Source organism: Dipodomys ordii, unplaced genomic scaffold, assembly GCF_000151885.1.
Source record: "Dipodomys ordii isolate 6190 unplaced genomic scaffold, Dord_2.0 Scaffold20, whole genome shotgun sequence".
Classification (NCBI taxonomy): domain Eukaryota; kingdom Metazoa; phylum Chordata; class Mammalia; order Rodentia; family Heteromyidae; genus Dipodomys; species Dipodomys ordii.
Genome location: NW_012267236.1, coordinates 9,407,729 through 9,422,856, shown reverse-complemented (window position 1 = coordinate 9,422,856; position 15,128 = coordinate 9,407,729). Strand labels below are relative to the sequence as shown.

Sequence of the window (15,128 nt, the reverse complement as noted above, 5' to 3'; positions counted from 1 at the left end):
CCAAAATGAAGACTTCTTAGCAGTCTCTTTCCCCTACATCCATATTCAAAGTGTTAGCAAGTCCACTGGCTCTATTTCTATCACCTCCACTGTTGCCGTAATTTGCAGCAGCTTCTCACCATGTCTCATGTCAAACCAACGGTCTCCTGACTAGATCCTCCTTCTACTCTGCCCTCCAGCTGACTCTCCACACTACACTGAGTGATCTTTTAGTAATAAATCAACATTGGGGTGATGAAAATAATTCAAACATTGATTGTGGTGATGTTTGCACAATTGCACATACTAAAACCACTGAAGTGTACACTCTGAATGGATATATAAATTACATCTCAACATTTCTTTTTGGGAAATAAGTCAAGGGTCCTGACTAGTAATTCTAAGACTGCTATACAAGCTACTAGGACTGACCAAGTGGGCAAATGTATGACAGGTGTCAGGTTCTCACCATTGAAGAGGGAAGTTACACATAACAGAGGGACAACAGCCAGAGGGAACAATTGATACCAGACTAGAGCCAGACATTTCTCTTAACTCATGTAAAGCTTGATGCAGACACAGATGGACAGATAATGTTGGACGAGATAATGATCTCTAATGTCATTAGCCAATAAAAGGAACCAGGGTTGCATAGAGAAAGGTCTCATTCTGGGCGAGGGCAAGGAAAATATGAGAGCCCAAAGCATGCTGCACTGACAGAAAAGTAAGAAAGGCCTAAAAATAGAAAAAAGTATATAGCAGAAAATGACACATCAAAGAGCTTCAGGATCCAACCTGAGAGATGGCCAAAACTGAAACAATTTGAGCAACAAATAAACAATATGGAATTACATTATGGTCCAGAGCAGAAAATAAATGTCTGTGAGTCTTAATTGATTATGTAAATGACTGGTAAATAAGAGGAATGGGGGATAGAGTACTTCCTTCTCTAGGGATAGTGCATAATCTCCTCCACATTGCTTTGAATGGTAACTGTATTTACTAAATCACTTCCAAAGAACAGAGTAGTGAAAGCATGAAGAAATATGGTGGACATTATCCTGCATAAGTGAACAAAGCTACTATCACCAATAGCAAGTCATACTGACAGCATGGACTCCTAGAATGTGAGAAGTCACCTCACCTCCACATTACTCTTCCCCCAAAGCCATAACCCAGATAACATAGCACATTACCATGAGAAAGTTGTGAAGGATAGCCAGTGACATGTTTTATGACCTCAAAACTGTCAAGGTCACAAAAAGAAAAGGACTAAGAAATTGTCCCTTCCTCTCTCTCTCTCCCTTCTTTCTTTCCTTCCTTTTTTATGCTGCTTTGAGGCTTGAACTCAGGACCTTACATTCTTGATTACTTTTCTCATTCAAGGATGTCACTTTACCACTTGATCTACACCTCCACATCTCTGGCTGGCACTTTACCACTTGATCCACACCTCTGGATCTTTTTGCTGACTAGTTGGAGATAAAAGTCTATCAAATTTGGGGCTGGGAAGGTGGCTCAGTGGAAGAGCACTTGCCTTGCATGCATGAGGCCCTGGGTTCGATTCCTCAGCCCCACATAAGCAAAAAAAAAAAAAAAAAGAAAAAGGCCGGAAGTGGCACTGTGGCTCAAGTGGTAGAGTGCTAGCCTTCAGCTGAAGAGCTGAGGGACAGCGCCCAGGCCCAGAGTTCAGGCCCCACGACCGGACCCCCCCCCCAAAAAAAAAGCCTTTCAAATTTGTCTGCCTCGGTTGGCTTCAAACCTTGATCCTCAGATCTCAACTTCCTGAATAGTTTGGATTACAAGTGTGAGCCACCAATACCTGGTTTCAATGTTGGTATTTCAGTTATGACTTGTATCAAGTCAAATGTAAGATGTTATTATTAGAGGAAACAGAGATACGAGTATATAGTGACTTGCTGTACTATTTGTGTGTACACAACCTACTCAATTAAGAATAGTAACATATGTGCATATTTGTGTGTATATATATATATATATATATATATATATGTATATGTATATATGTATACACACACAGAGGCTTTCTTGAGACATGGTCGTATCATATAGCCTAGGCTGGCCCTCAAACTCCTGGTCCTCCTGCCTCTACTTCTAGAAGCCTGAAATCCTGAGATTATAGGCATAAACCAACATACTCTGCAAAACTGTTTTTTCTTTTGCTTATGTGGTGCTGGGGAATCGAATCCAGGGCCTCATGCATGCAAGGCAAATGCTCTACCACTGAGACACCTTCCCAGCCCCAAAACTGTTTTTTCTAAAAAAACAAGAGGATCCTATCTCCTACATAATCTGGTCCTTAGGTAACTCTGTGCCAGCTTACCCTTTTGGTCACCATATTGATTTTCAGCTATTTTAGGAACGCACCAGATCCATTTCCTTTCTGAGGTCTTTCTTCCTTCTATTCCCTTAGCCAGGAACATTATTCCTCTGCCTCCTTCAGGGCTCTTTTTTTCCTTATAAGATTTTCCTGATGAGTTGTCACCTCTTGTCAGAGCCCTTCCTTGACCACCCACTCTAAAATCTAACCCTCCACTGCATTTATACTGTTTTTCCTCATGGTATTTACCACCACTTTTATTATGTTATAAAACTGTTAGGGTTTGTCTTTTTTTCAGTGTGTGTGTGTGTATATATATTCATATACATATATATATGTATATATATATTTTTTGGGGGGGTCAGTCATGGGGCTTGAATCTGGGCTTGGGTGCTGTCCCTGCGCTCTTCAGCTCAAGGTGAGTGCTCTACCACTTGAGCCACAGTGCCATTTCCGGTTTACTGGAGATCAAGAGTCTCATAGACTTTTCTGCCCAGGCTGACTTTGAACCGCAGTCCCCAGATCTCAGCCTCCTGAGTAGCTAGGATTACAGGCATGAGCCACCAGCACCCGGCTCAGTATATATTTTTTATTGTAAAGATATTGTACAGAGGGTTTAGAGTTACATGAGTACGGTAATGAGTACATTTCCTATAGAGCATTGTTACCTCCTCCTTTGTTTTTCGCCTACCATCCCTTCCCTCCCCAGGTTTTGTCTTCCGTACTTGAGTGGAAGCTTCATGAAAGCAGGGACTAATCTTTATACAGACAAACTCACTTCCTAAAATGGTGCCTGACACAGACCAGGTACTCAGCAAATAATTGTGAACTAATAAATTAATTTGAAAAAGGTAATTACATATAAAGAGTTCAGACAACAGGTAAGTGACAAAGCTGGACCTGGCCTGGCCCTATTCCACACTCCTGCTGCTCCACCAAGTTTCTGCTCATGGTTGAGGGCACACACCTGGCAACAGTGAGAGAAATAAACCTACACAGCAATAGTAGGGGATGGCAGAGCTTTTGAATCTGAGCCATTCCCACAGGAAGTCACTGGCTAGGCCACTGTGGTAGGCAATGAAGTTCCACTTATTCTCTTCTGTGGAATATAGCACAATCTATCTTTGGGTAACATTCTATGTGATTCAGATTGCACTAATGGGCCACAATGAGTGGCAGTTTTCTCATAGTACTTCAATCAAGTTTCACATCTGTAGAATAAATGAAACACAGAATATGGGTATTATTACAAAGTGACTTTTAACAGAATTTAAGACAATGTTTTCCAATACTTTTGTTTCTATTCAAACAGTAGGAATTCTTCTAGTGACCATAGTATCAAAGTCTTCAACAGTAGGAGACTGACCTCCAAAGACCTTTGCTAAAAAGCATGCAAATGGCCTCTAGTGTACTGGAGGATAATTATTCACCAATATGATTCTCCTTGGTAGATGGAGTCCTTCTACCAGGTTCTAATTACCAGCTGTTCTCTGAATCAGAGTCCCTCAATATCCCAGGCACACAAGCGCACAGCTATGCTCATGGTTCCCATCACTGAGCCTGTGGATAAGGAAGCGAGGAAACAGACTCATCAGTATATGGGATAGTCTGAGTTCCACAGGAGTCAATTTTTGTTCCTTTTGAATTTTGCTACTGCAGTGATTAGGAGACACTGTTAATGAAGCAGGGAGAATGGCCTCCTAAACCCGCTGTAATCGGAAGAAATAATCTTCTACCTTGAGTCATTTAGGAGCCATAAAAAATAGATTTCCGAAATATAATTCCTTGGCTCTGAATTTTTCAAGTCTAATAAGATTATAGTTTGTCTTTAGATCTACACGTTACCTTTCATTTTTTAAAAATGCTGGCATTGGGACTTGAACTCAGGACCGGAGTGTTCACTCTTACCTTCTTTGTTTACTTATGACTTGAGCTACAGATCCACTTCTGGCATTTTGGTGGCTAAGTTGAGATAAGTCTCATGGATTTTTTTCCTTGGCTGCCTTTGAACCTCAAGCCTCATATCTCAGCCTCCTGAGATTATAGATATGAGCTACTGGTTCCCAGTATGGGTCATCCTTCTAACATCCTTACTCTATAAACTCAACAAACTGAAATTATTGTTTTGTTCATGGGGCCAGATAGTAATATTTTAGGCCTTTTAGGTCTCATCTTCCCCAGTACCCCACGTCCAAAATCTCCAGAACCCATCCTCGCCCCTAGCTTCTCAGTGTGAACCTGACAGCACTGAACCGTCTTTCACTCATACCCACTTCTCCCATCTTGTCTGTTCTACCACTAGTCCACACAGGTGCAGCCTGGATGCAGCCGCATCCACGGGGAGGAGGAAGTTACCTGTTACTCCACTTCCGTAAGCTTCACTTTTTCAAAGTTAGGTTTTGAAGTATGGATTTAGAATGATTCTGTTTGTACTAATCTCAGTCAGAACTGAACAGTCCATGTTGGAATGGAAATGGAATCAAATCCCAACCTAGAAGTGGCTGAAATCTGGAGGTTTGCCCAGGCCTAGAGAAACTTTGGGAATCTGCCAAAACCAAGGACCCTGCAGCTCCATCCAATTACGTGTTAATTTTCAATTACTCTGCTTCTCTGTCTTTCAAAAAACATTCTAGAGAAAAAAAAAAATCTGTTCTGACCTAGAGACAGTGTCACGAAGAATTTAAACCAGCTGGCTGTTTCCCGAAGCCATCTATAATTCTTGCTTTTCAATCAAACTGTACTTTCCTACCATCCCTAGGTAGGAAGAGAGTAGGTGGGCTGGACAAACAGGATGGTATGGAGACTTTCTGGCTTTCATTTTGGCTCCTTTCTCAGTTTCCCCAATGCCTCTGTAATTTTCAATCTAAAAATCCAGAGGATTGTGGTTTTCATTCTGCTGTGTTATTCTATCCTGTAGATAACTTGCTATACTCTTGACCATGGCTCTCAGTCAGAGGCCATTTTAACATTGCATTATAATTGTAATGCAACTCAAGATAACTTGGTCATGTCCCACAGTGCAGAGGTAATAGTTACACTGTGGCATTCTCTTTTACAAACCGCTTCTCCTTCTTGTGAAGGATATGTTGAGGTAAAATGTTCTAAATGTTAAACATCTTGTCCTTACTTAAGATTCCTAGCAATTAGTGCCTATCCACACTTGGTAGGTCTGACAGTTAGCTGTCCCCACCTAAGATGGTGTCTTCCCTAACACAATACATCTCCATACATGGAATAGTACAGACTAGGAAGCACCATTCAACTCTTGAGAGAACTGAATGTGACCTGGCAGGAGGAAAATAGGTCTCCTGAAAGAAACTCATGCAGAGTTTTTCTTAGGGACAGCTCAGAGTAGAAGCCTATGGCTATGACTCCTTGTTACCTCTAAACTATCCAGTGACTAGCAGCCAACCACTCCATACCCCCATAGCTTTCTTCCACATTCTCTGTCAGCTTAGGTTTTCATCTTCTCCTCTCTCTCTGGGAATTGCACCTAAGATGTGCCTGCTAGGTAAGTGTTCTACCACTGAGCTATGTCTCTAGCCTGAATTTTGTTTTCTCTTGTCTGTTAAATCATTACCACTCGTTTGCTTGGATGTCTCCAAAATTTTATTGCTACTGAGTTCTCTTATTAGTAAGTTGCAGGCAGAGCTCAGCCTTCCTTTCTGGCCTGTGCTTTGGCTGTCTTCAGTCTGCTGATGGTGTCTAGAGAGATGGTGACATCAGTTCTAGGACTACTTTTACCCAGAACAAGAGTCTAGTTGAAATGCTATCTTTAAAATAAAGTCTTAATCCAGGATTTTCTATATCATCTGAAGCAGCCTGAAATAATGGCAGGTATCATTTTGGAACTGACAATCACAGGGAGGCATGGGGTCGAATATAGCAAATTTAAAGTTATAGGGTTGATTGTGATATTATAGCTCCTGAGCTCCTTCTACCAGTCTTCCCAAGCAATAAAACCCTGTCAGAAGATGCACTCCCTCTCCCAGACCCTAGCAGCTATACTCAACTGGGGTCACTGAATGACTCACATCTTGTTCATGGTACCTAGAACACCTCTAGCCCTCATGTAGTTAGGTGACTCAGAGGAACAAACGTAGTAAATGAAAAAGAACTTAAGATAGCAAAAAGTCCTACTTAATAGATGGTGCTCCTGAAATTAACATAAATGAATTCTTCCAACACTCTAGCTTCCTGGATTTGAAATGAAAACTCCCTGCCTGGCAGTGAGAATGTGAATGCTGTGGATATTTAACATAAAATTTTTAAGACTGAGGGTTGCAGGGATGGTTGTCATGCCCAGGTGCTGGGAGAGCTGCTGCTCTGTGTCCTCCTTAAGAGGACAACATTCCTGGCTAGTGTTTGCCTCCTCCCTGCTGGACTCATTTCACTTAACGACAGAATAATAAAGGCAGTATATTAAACACTCACACAAACAGTATATTAAACACTCACAGAAACCCCACAAGATAAATACTATCATTACCTCCATTTTATAATGAAAACAGAAGAAGTCTGTTCAAGGGGCTGGGAATGTGGCTTAGTGGTAGAGTGCTTGCCTAGCATTCATGAAACCCTGGGTTTGATTCCTCAGTACCACATAAACAGAAAAAGCCGGAAGTGGCACTATGGCTCAAGAGTACCAGCCAAGGGACAGTGCCCAGGCCCTGAGTTCAAGCCCCAGGACTGGAAAAAAAAGAAAAAGAAAAAAAGAAAGAAATATTTTCAAGGTCTGGTGAGAGCCAGGATCCAAATTCAGGCATTCTGTCTGGCTCAAAAGCCTGTAGGGCCCAATTCCCCCTCCCTTCCCTGGCCCCCCAAGCATAACTGCATCACCTGGCTCTGCCTGAAGGGGGCAGCCTGGCTGTTTCCCTGCCAGAAGTGTCCCAACAAGGCCATAAGCAGGCACTCTTACCTGGTCAGGTCCTGGTCTCCCCAAGTGGATAAAGGTGTACCACCAGGTCGCTGATTTATTCAGTCCCAGGAACTCTGTTCCAGGGCAGCCCTGAAGCTGGCTACTTAACTTCCTGCTAAGGTTATTTCCCAAGCATGTCTGATGATAAGAACCACCTTGAATGCTTGTTAAAAATGCAGTCTCTCACAATCTATCCTTGGCTGAGTTATAAATTCACTGGGTCTGACATGGTCCCAGAAATGTGTATTTTTAAACATGTCCCCCCAGGAGATTCTTTTCATCAGTCAGGTTTGACAAATGTTGCTTTAGGAGTTTTAGCCAATAAGAACAAACATTGTTGGTCTGAAGTGACAAGTACTGGGTCAAATGATTATTAAGGAGATGACATTTCTAAAGCTGAAGTAACCCAAAGAGCTCAGCACATATGGCACAAAGTATTTGTTTTCCAGTAAGTTGTGCTGGGTGTGCTGGGAGGGTTTTTTTTGTGGTTATTTCTCTGTGAGGGATGACTGTTGAAAGAAATTCCTTAATGGTTCTGCCCGTGAGGGAGCTTCTACAGTGCTCTGGTCATAGGACAGCTTAAATCAAACAGAAAGTATGCCATTTAATACAGTCTTTCAAGCCCTGCCTAAGAGAATCTTGGAGAAGAGAAAATTAAATAAAGAGGAGAAAGAAGTTCAGAATTCTTGTTCCTTGAAGGACCAAAAAGCAAACTTTTGTATAACTAAGAGTTACGGACTTCAGCTTTTCAACTTAAAAGGTAATGAATCATACATAGAATGACTCAGGGGAATATTTCATATAAGACTAATTAAGTTATATAGTCTTCAGGGAAGCAGAAGCAATCTCTGTCTGAAATCCAAATCAAATGCAAATTTGTTGAATCTTATATGTAATCTGCTGACACCCTGTTCACTGCTCATCACAATGAATTTCCACTTGAAGCTCTGCTCAAAGCTGAACTTCAGTAGCTGTTTGCAAGAGTCAGCAGAGAAAGAGGAGGATGAAAGCAGGAAATGGGGTTAGAAGATATTTGAGGGGGTGAGGGGGAAGGATGGTGATCTTTCCTACCCCTGAGAATGTACTGCTTCTTGGGCCTTGCTTCTGAGAAAAATCAGACATAGCAAATCAGTGGCAGGAGCCTGTCCTCAACTCTGAGGCACACATACTTACCTCTTGGTAGGAGTGGGCACTCCGGAGGATATGTGGCTAACCATGGTGTCATTCATATTAGTCAGAGGGCGAGGAGGGCTGAAAGAGAAGACATTACATTGCATTAATCATTCCCAGCAACAGTGAAAGAATGGTAAGGGCAAAGGAACCAACCATTATTCCTGACAAGTATGGTGGTACCCAGGGGGACTGGGCACAGAAATCCATACTTCAAGCCTGAGTGATTTCAACAAGGAGTGCTCTCTCTCCTCTCCCCTCCCTCCCTCCTTCCCTCTCTCTCTCTCTCTCTCTCTCTCTCTCTCTCTCTCTCTCTCTCACACACACACACACACACACACACAGCCACAGGACCACACAGCCTGTGCCAGGGGTTCCAACAAACTATAAAGATACCACTTCAGGTTGGAATTTTGTTTCTGTTTTGAAGCTTTTAATGTACAAGGATAAGAATTCTGCCATTTAACATTCTTGGTATTAGTTTGACCTCAGAGCCTTGAGTTAGCTAAGCAAACTCTACCACTTGAACATTTTCAGGCCTCTCTCCACCAACCCCCCCAGCCTTTTGTGATTATTTGCTTTTGTTTTTTGTTTGTTTTTCTCAGGTAGGGTCTCAGTTTTTGCCTGAGGCTAGCCTTAGACCATGATTCCAATATCTACAGCCTCTAGAGCTGGAAAACAGGTACATATTACCTTATCTAGCTTGTTAGTTAAGATGAGGTCTCAATAACTTTTTGCCTGGACTGGCTTTGAACCACCATCCTTCCAATCTCCGCCTTCTAAGTAGCTGGAATAACAGGTGTGAACCACTGTATACAGTTTTGTTTGAGACAGGGTCTGGCTATCTAGCCCAGGCAAGCACTGAACTTCACTTTCCAGTCTTTATATTTACAATATGGAACAGAAGCCTAGAAAAACACATGCATACTCATGCAAGCCTGGGGAAAGAGCTGGGACATGGTCATTTAGCAGCAGGGCTCAGACCCCAGATCCTCAGAGCACAGGGGCCCAGCCTCTACAGGGTTCCTGGGGATGGTGCCAGGGAAGATCCATTCCTTTGTGTCAGGGACCTGGGTCAAAGGGCAGGGTATGGGCGAAGGGATGGCCCTATCTTGGCCCTCTAACGCTATTACTAGCTGCCCCAGGGTGGACTTGAGCTGAAAGGCTAGGTGTGGGGTCTGCATCAGAGCCTGCATGGATGGGTGCAGGGGCAATGGCCCTGAAACCCTAGTGCCAATCCTCACACTGGGACATGTATAGGAGGTTGCACACCACTTAATTTTAATTGAATTAATTTCTCTTCAAGATTATTAGATGTTTATACCTCTCAAAGGTCACAATACTGAAATGTACACTTGTCAGTTACAGCTCACGGTTGCCTCACTTTGCTTGCAAACTTTTTTAACCAAAACATTTCAATGTTAAATACTAAATTCATAAATAAGACTCTGAAGCAAACTTTTACTATTTCGTTCTATAATCTTAACAGTGAATTTAAATTTTATACCTATGCCCTAATTAGAATGTTGGCCTTTTATAGCCTAATCCAAATTTAAATTTGAAAGTAAACTTTTTTTGGTAACTCAGCTTCTGGTTTGGGGAATTATAAGCCTGTTTCTCCATCTTGTGAGAGTTCCTGAACAAATAAATCCAAACTCATCAAAAGGAATCTTATTATTTTGTTCAGCCATTCTCCAACCCCTCTCTCTCCTCTGGGGTCAGCCACAAAAGGTTTCCTTCTTGCATCTGGAGCCACATGATTATTGCCAAATATTTCTCCTGGGAAATCTCTCACTTCCTCTCCTACACTGCAAGAACTGCCTCTCAGAGAGACTGGTTCCTCAGAAGCAAGAAAAGCCAAGCCAGAAAGTCCTTCTCTCTTGTCTAGCTGCCAATTTTCCCTTGCCTTTGAGAGAAGAGTTAATTACATAAGATGTCTGTGTGGAGGTCACATTTACCAAGGCTGGTGAATGTTAAGAAACTGTCTCCTTTATTATTTCACAGTACATTCAAATAAAGGCCCAGAAGAACCAGAGAACCTAGAGGTTAAAGAGGGATGTCTGTCTCTCCATCACTTATTAAGTCTCTCTCCCTCCTTTTGAATAGCAATTTCATTCCTGGTTAAGAAACTTAAAAATAAATTTTTCTATTTAAATGAAGAGGATCCAAAATGGAAAGCAATTTGCAGGGAATAGATTTAGGACTCTTGGTGTGTGTGTGTGTGTGTGTGTGTGTGTGTGTTAGGACTCTTGGTGTGTGTGTGTGTGTGTGTGTGTGTGTGTGTGTGTGTGTGTGTGTGTGTGTGTGTGTGTGTGTGTGTGTGTGTGTCCTGGGGTTTGAACTCAGGGATGGCAACCTGAGTTTATATGACAGTCTGGGGTTTGAACTTAGGGCCTGGGCACTATCCATGAGGTTTTTTTGTTCAAGGCTAGCACTGTACCACTTGAGCCACAGCTCTATTTCTGGCTTTATTAGGGTGGAAATGAAAGAGTCCTATGAATTGTCCCGCTGCGGATGCCTTCCAAACAAAATGCTCAGATCTCATTCTCCTGGAGTAGCTAAGATTACGGGCATGAGTTACCAGCTTCCCCAGCTTGGAACTCTTGATTTTTAAGCCATAGTACAATGTTTCTTGGTTTTTTTTGGGGGGGGGTGTCTGGTTGTGGGGTCTGTACTCTAGGCCTGGGCGCTATCCCTCAGTTCTTTAGCTCAAGGCTAGCGCTCTACCACTTGAGCCACAGCGCCACTTCCGACTTTTTTTCTTTTTGCTTATGTGGTGCTGAGGAATCGAATCCAGGGCCTCAGGCATGCAAGGCAAGCGCTCTACCACTGAGCCACCTTCCCAGCCCCCAATGTTTATTGTTCTATCTTCCTTCACTTAGGTAACAAATGCTAAATAAGAAATTCAGAACAGGGCTGGGATGTAGCTCAGTGGCAAAGCGCTTGCCTAGCAAGTGTAACCTCCTGGGTTCAATCCCCAGTACCAAAAAAGACAAAAAAAAAAAGAAAAAGAAATTCAGAACAGAAAAATGCCTTCCTAGGCTATTCAATTCCAAGTTATTCATCTGACTCCTGTGACTACCTGTCTCCCAGACAAGTAAACTTTCATGCCTATCAATGCTAGCTGCAATGAAATACAGACAACCAATTGTTGGGAGGGAGGGGGAAGCAGGAGAAAATGAGGGAGGGGGCAATACTATTCAAAAAGAAATGTACTCATTACTTATGTAACTGTAACTCCTCTATACATCACCTTTACTAAATTAAATAAATAAATATTATGAAAGAGAACAGAGAGATTAGCTTATTCTTAGTCCTTGTATTTTGCCTCTGGGCCTTTTAAATGAATTATCTAGCTGAAACATGGCAATTCCTATGTAGGACAATTCCTATGTCAGCTGAATAGTTGTTCACACTTACCTGTACCAGAAACCACTGGTCCTGGGAGCACAATGGAATTTGCTTCTTCTTCTTTTTTTTTTTTTTTTGGGGGGGGGGTCTGGTCGTGGGGCCTGAACTCTGGGCCTGAGCGCTGTCCCTCAGCTCTTCAGCTCAAGGCTAGCGCTTTACCACTTGAGCCACAGCGCCACTTCTGGCTTTTTTCTTTTTGCTTATGTGGTGCTGAGGATTCGAACTCAGGGCCTCAGGCATGCAAGGCAAGCGCTCTACCACTGAGACAACTTCCCAGCCCTGGAATTTGCTTCTTTAGTGTATTATTAGTAATCCATTCCAAAAGTAAGATAAGGCATTTTTCAGAACTAATACAGTTACCCCATTTGTTTAAATATTAAAATACTACTGCATTCAATTTCCTTTCTGACATTCTTACAGAAAAAATAACAATAGAAGAAAAAATGTAATTCCTTGAACATGAATTCATGTGATAAAATTTCATGATTTGTAGCATCTTGTTTGGTCTGATGATACAAAAGTCTTTATGTATCTTGGCAGATATCATGTTCAACTATTATCTCTGGCACACATTTAGAGAACTCTTTTCTAATATTCAAAGCCAGACAGTAATGATCACATTGCATTCTATAAACTCATGGTTACTAGCCCCAAGTTTCATACCTTTTTTTGGACTCCTAACATGTTTTGCTAGAAAGGTAAGAAGCCTGCTTGCAAACCAAGATGAAAGAGGTATTCACAAGCATTGAGGTCTATTTGGATCTCTCCACCAGAACCACAGTTCATTAGGAAAGCCAGTATCTCTATAATGCAATCTTGGAAGATATAATACACCCAAAAACTTTGGCTCAAAAAATGCTCTCTGAAGACAAAGCTGGAATGAATACTTCCAAGTGAGAAGTAAACATTAATACCAATTATAAGAGGTAAGCCTGGCACAAGTGGCTCATAGTAGCTAATTCTTAGCTTCTCAGGAGGCTAAGGCCTGGAGGATTGTGGTTTGAAGTCAGCCCCTGTGGAAAAGTCTGTAGGATCATCTCCAATTAATTAGCAAAATGCTTGATTGGCTCAAGTGGTAGAGTGCCAGTCATGGGCAAAAAAAAAAAACCAAAAAAACAAAAAACTGATCAAGAGTGTGAGGCCCTGAGTTCAAGCCCTGGTACCAGCGTATACACACAATAAATAAAACAGAACCATTAGCACCATCATCTAATGGGCTTTGTTGATCTTTCATATCTAAAACCAGCTGAATGATGATGATGTCACCAGATGGTCCAAGTATTCCTTCACAGTAAGTAATATCAGCAAGGTAACCTTAGGCACTAATGAGTTCCATATCTAAATGGACACCAAACATGATGTCGTCCAAAAATTTGAAAGGTTCTTTCTTGGTTAATAAGATATGCTTTTTAAAGAAAAAAAATAAGGAGAAGGAAGCAGATAGGTTATGTATGTAGAAGGTAGAAAATAATTTGCTAATCTGAAAAGGTAGTTAAAAATTTGGGGAGGGGGTAGTGTTAGACACAAGTACTCTATCACTGAGCTACCCCAGTGCTTTCCTACTCCCTCCCCCTCCCCCCGGCCAAGTACTGAGGTTGTGTTCTCCAGTGCTTTACTGCTTAATCAAAAGATAAGAATGTCAGGCTCCAGTGGCTCATGCCTATAATCCTAGCTAACCAGGAGGCTAAGATCTGAGGATCATGGTTCAAAGCCAGCCTAGGCAGGGAAGTCTGTGAGACTCTTATATTTAATTAAGCACTCCCCCACCTTAAAAAAAAAAGTCTAAAGTAGAGCTGTGGCTCAAGTGGTACAGTGCTAACCCTGAGCAAAAGAAGCTGAGGAACAATGCCCAAGCCCTAAGTTCAAGCCCCAGGACTGGCACTCCCTTGAAAAAAGGATGAGGCACACTTCCTAATTGCTTACTCAAGAAAGATAAGATTATCTTTTTGTCATTGGCCTAATTATATAGATTTGGAGGAAGATATGCAGATAAATAACCACATTGCCAATTAAAGAATATACAAAAGAAACATAGACAGTTCTAAAGCTGCAGGAGGCACTGCCCCCTTGTCCCCTTATCCTTAGGTCCTTGGACAGAATCTCTTCTGCAGGAACTCCTTTAGACTGCCAATATGCTTACCCCTGCCCTATGATTTTTACTTTTTTTTTTTTGCCAGTCCTGGAACTTGAACTCAGGGCCTGGGTACTGTCACTAAGCTTCCTTTGTTCAAGGCCCTACCACTTGTGACTTTTTCCTGAGTAGTTTATTGTAGGTAAGAGTCTCATGGACATTCCTACCTGGGCTGGCTTTGAACCGCTATTCTCAGATCTCAGCCTACTGAGTAATTAGGATTATAAGTGTGAGCCACCAGTGCCTGGCTAAATTTCTATTTCTAGTAGTTCAACACAGCCATTTGTGACGTGGGCAGTTTTCAGGATGGAAAGATTTCTCACACTACTTTTTATGCTTTTATACTAGATAGCATCTAGAGATACAGAGGAACATAGAGCTCTCTCTCTCAAGCTCCAGAAAAGGACCAAATTGTAAAATGATAGAATGAAAAAATTAACTTTGGGTAATAGTACTATTCAGTTTAATATTACTTTACTACACAGTGAAAGTAGTCAAGTGTCTTATAAAACAAATCAACAGAAATGTATTGTTTTAAAGACTTTGCATCATGACTCTTTCCTTGTTTATTAAATGTAAAGGAAGTTGTGCAGCTGGGAAGGTGGCTCAGTGGTAGAGCGCTTGCTTTGCATGCATGAGGCCCTAGGTTCTATTCCTCAGCACCACATAAGCAAAAAGAAAAAAGCCAGAAGTGGCGCTGTGGCTCAAGTGGTAGAGCACTAGCCTTGAGGTGAAGAGCTGAGGGACAGCGCCCAAGCCCAGAGTTTAGACCCCACAACTGGACCAAAAAAAAACCCAAAAAAACAAAAACAAAGGAAGTTGTTACTACTTTAATAGACATCTACTCCTGTGTTTAAGAAAACTCAAATGTTTCAGCAAGTTGCTGCTCACAGAGGCTAAGTGGAGCACAACAGGCAATGTCATTTCTTGACATTTGCATGGTATGTCACTGCTGAAATCTAAAAAATGGAAACAAATATGTAGCTCTAAAGGATGTGCTGTTTTTACCATTCTAGAAAGACAGAGTTGGCTGCCCTTGTACGGTGAACCTGGGATGTTCTAGATGCTCTGGGAGCTTGTTGAAACTGAACACAATCATCACCAGCCAAGCAGCAGAACACAAAGGCAAGGAAAAGCAACCAAACCTTTGTGCTCTGTGACAAATGCTGCTCCTTTCT

At 41.9% G+C, this 15,128-nt stretch overlaps 1 protein-coding gene across 10 annotated transcripts in view; it reads right to left on the bottom strand.

The window, feature by feature from the left end:
- The window catches only part of Dtnb (dystrobrevin, beta), a 173,324-nt gene that overhangs the window by 58,989 nt on the left and 99,207 nt on the right, over window positions 1-15,128 (bottom strand). For all 10 annotated transcript variants that reach the window (XM_013013712.1, XM_013013719.1, XM_013013714.1 and 7 more), the window contains exon 9: window positions 8,412-8,489. In XM_013013712.1, coding sequence (XP_012869166.1) covers window positions 8,412-8,489 — 78 coding nt within the window. The remainder of the gene's footprint in view (window positions 1-8,411; window positions 8,490-15,128) is intronic.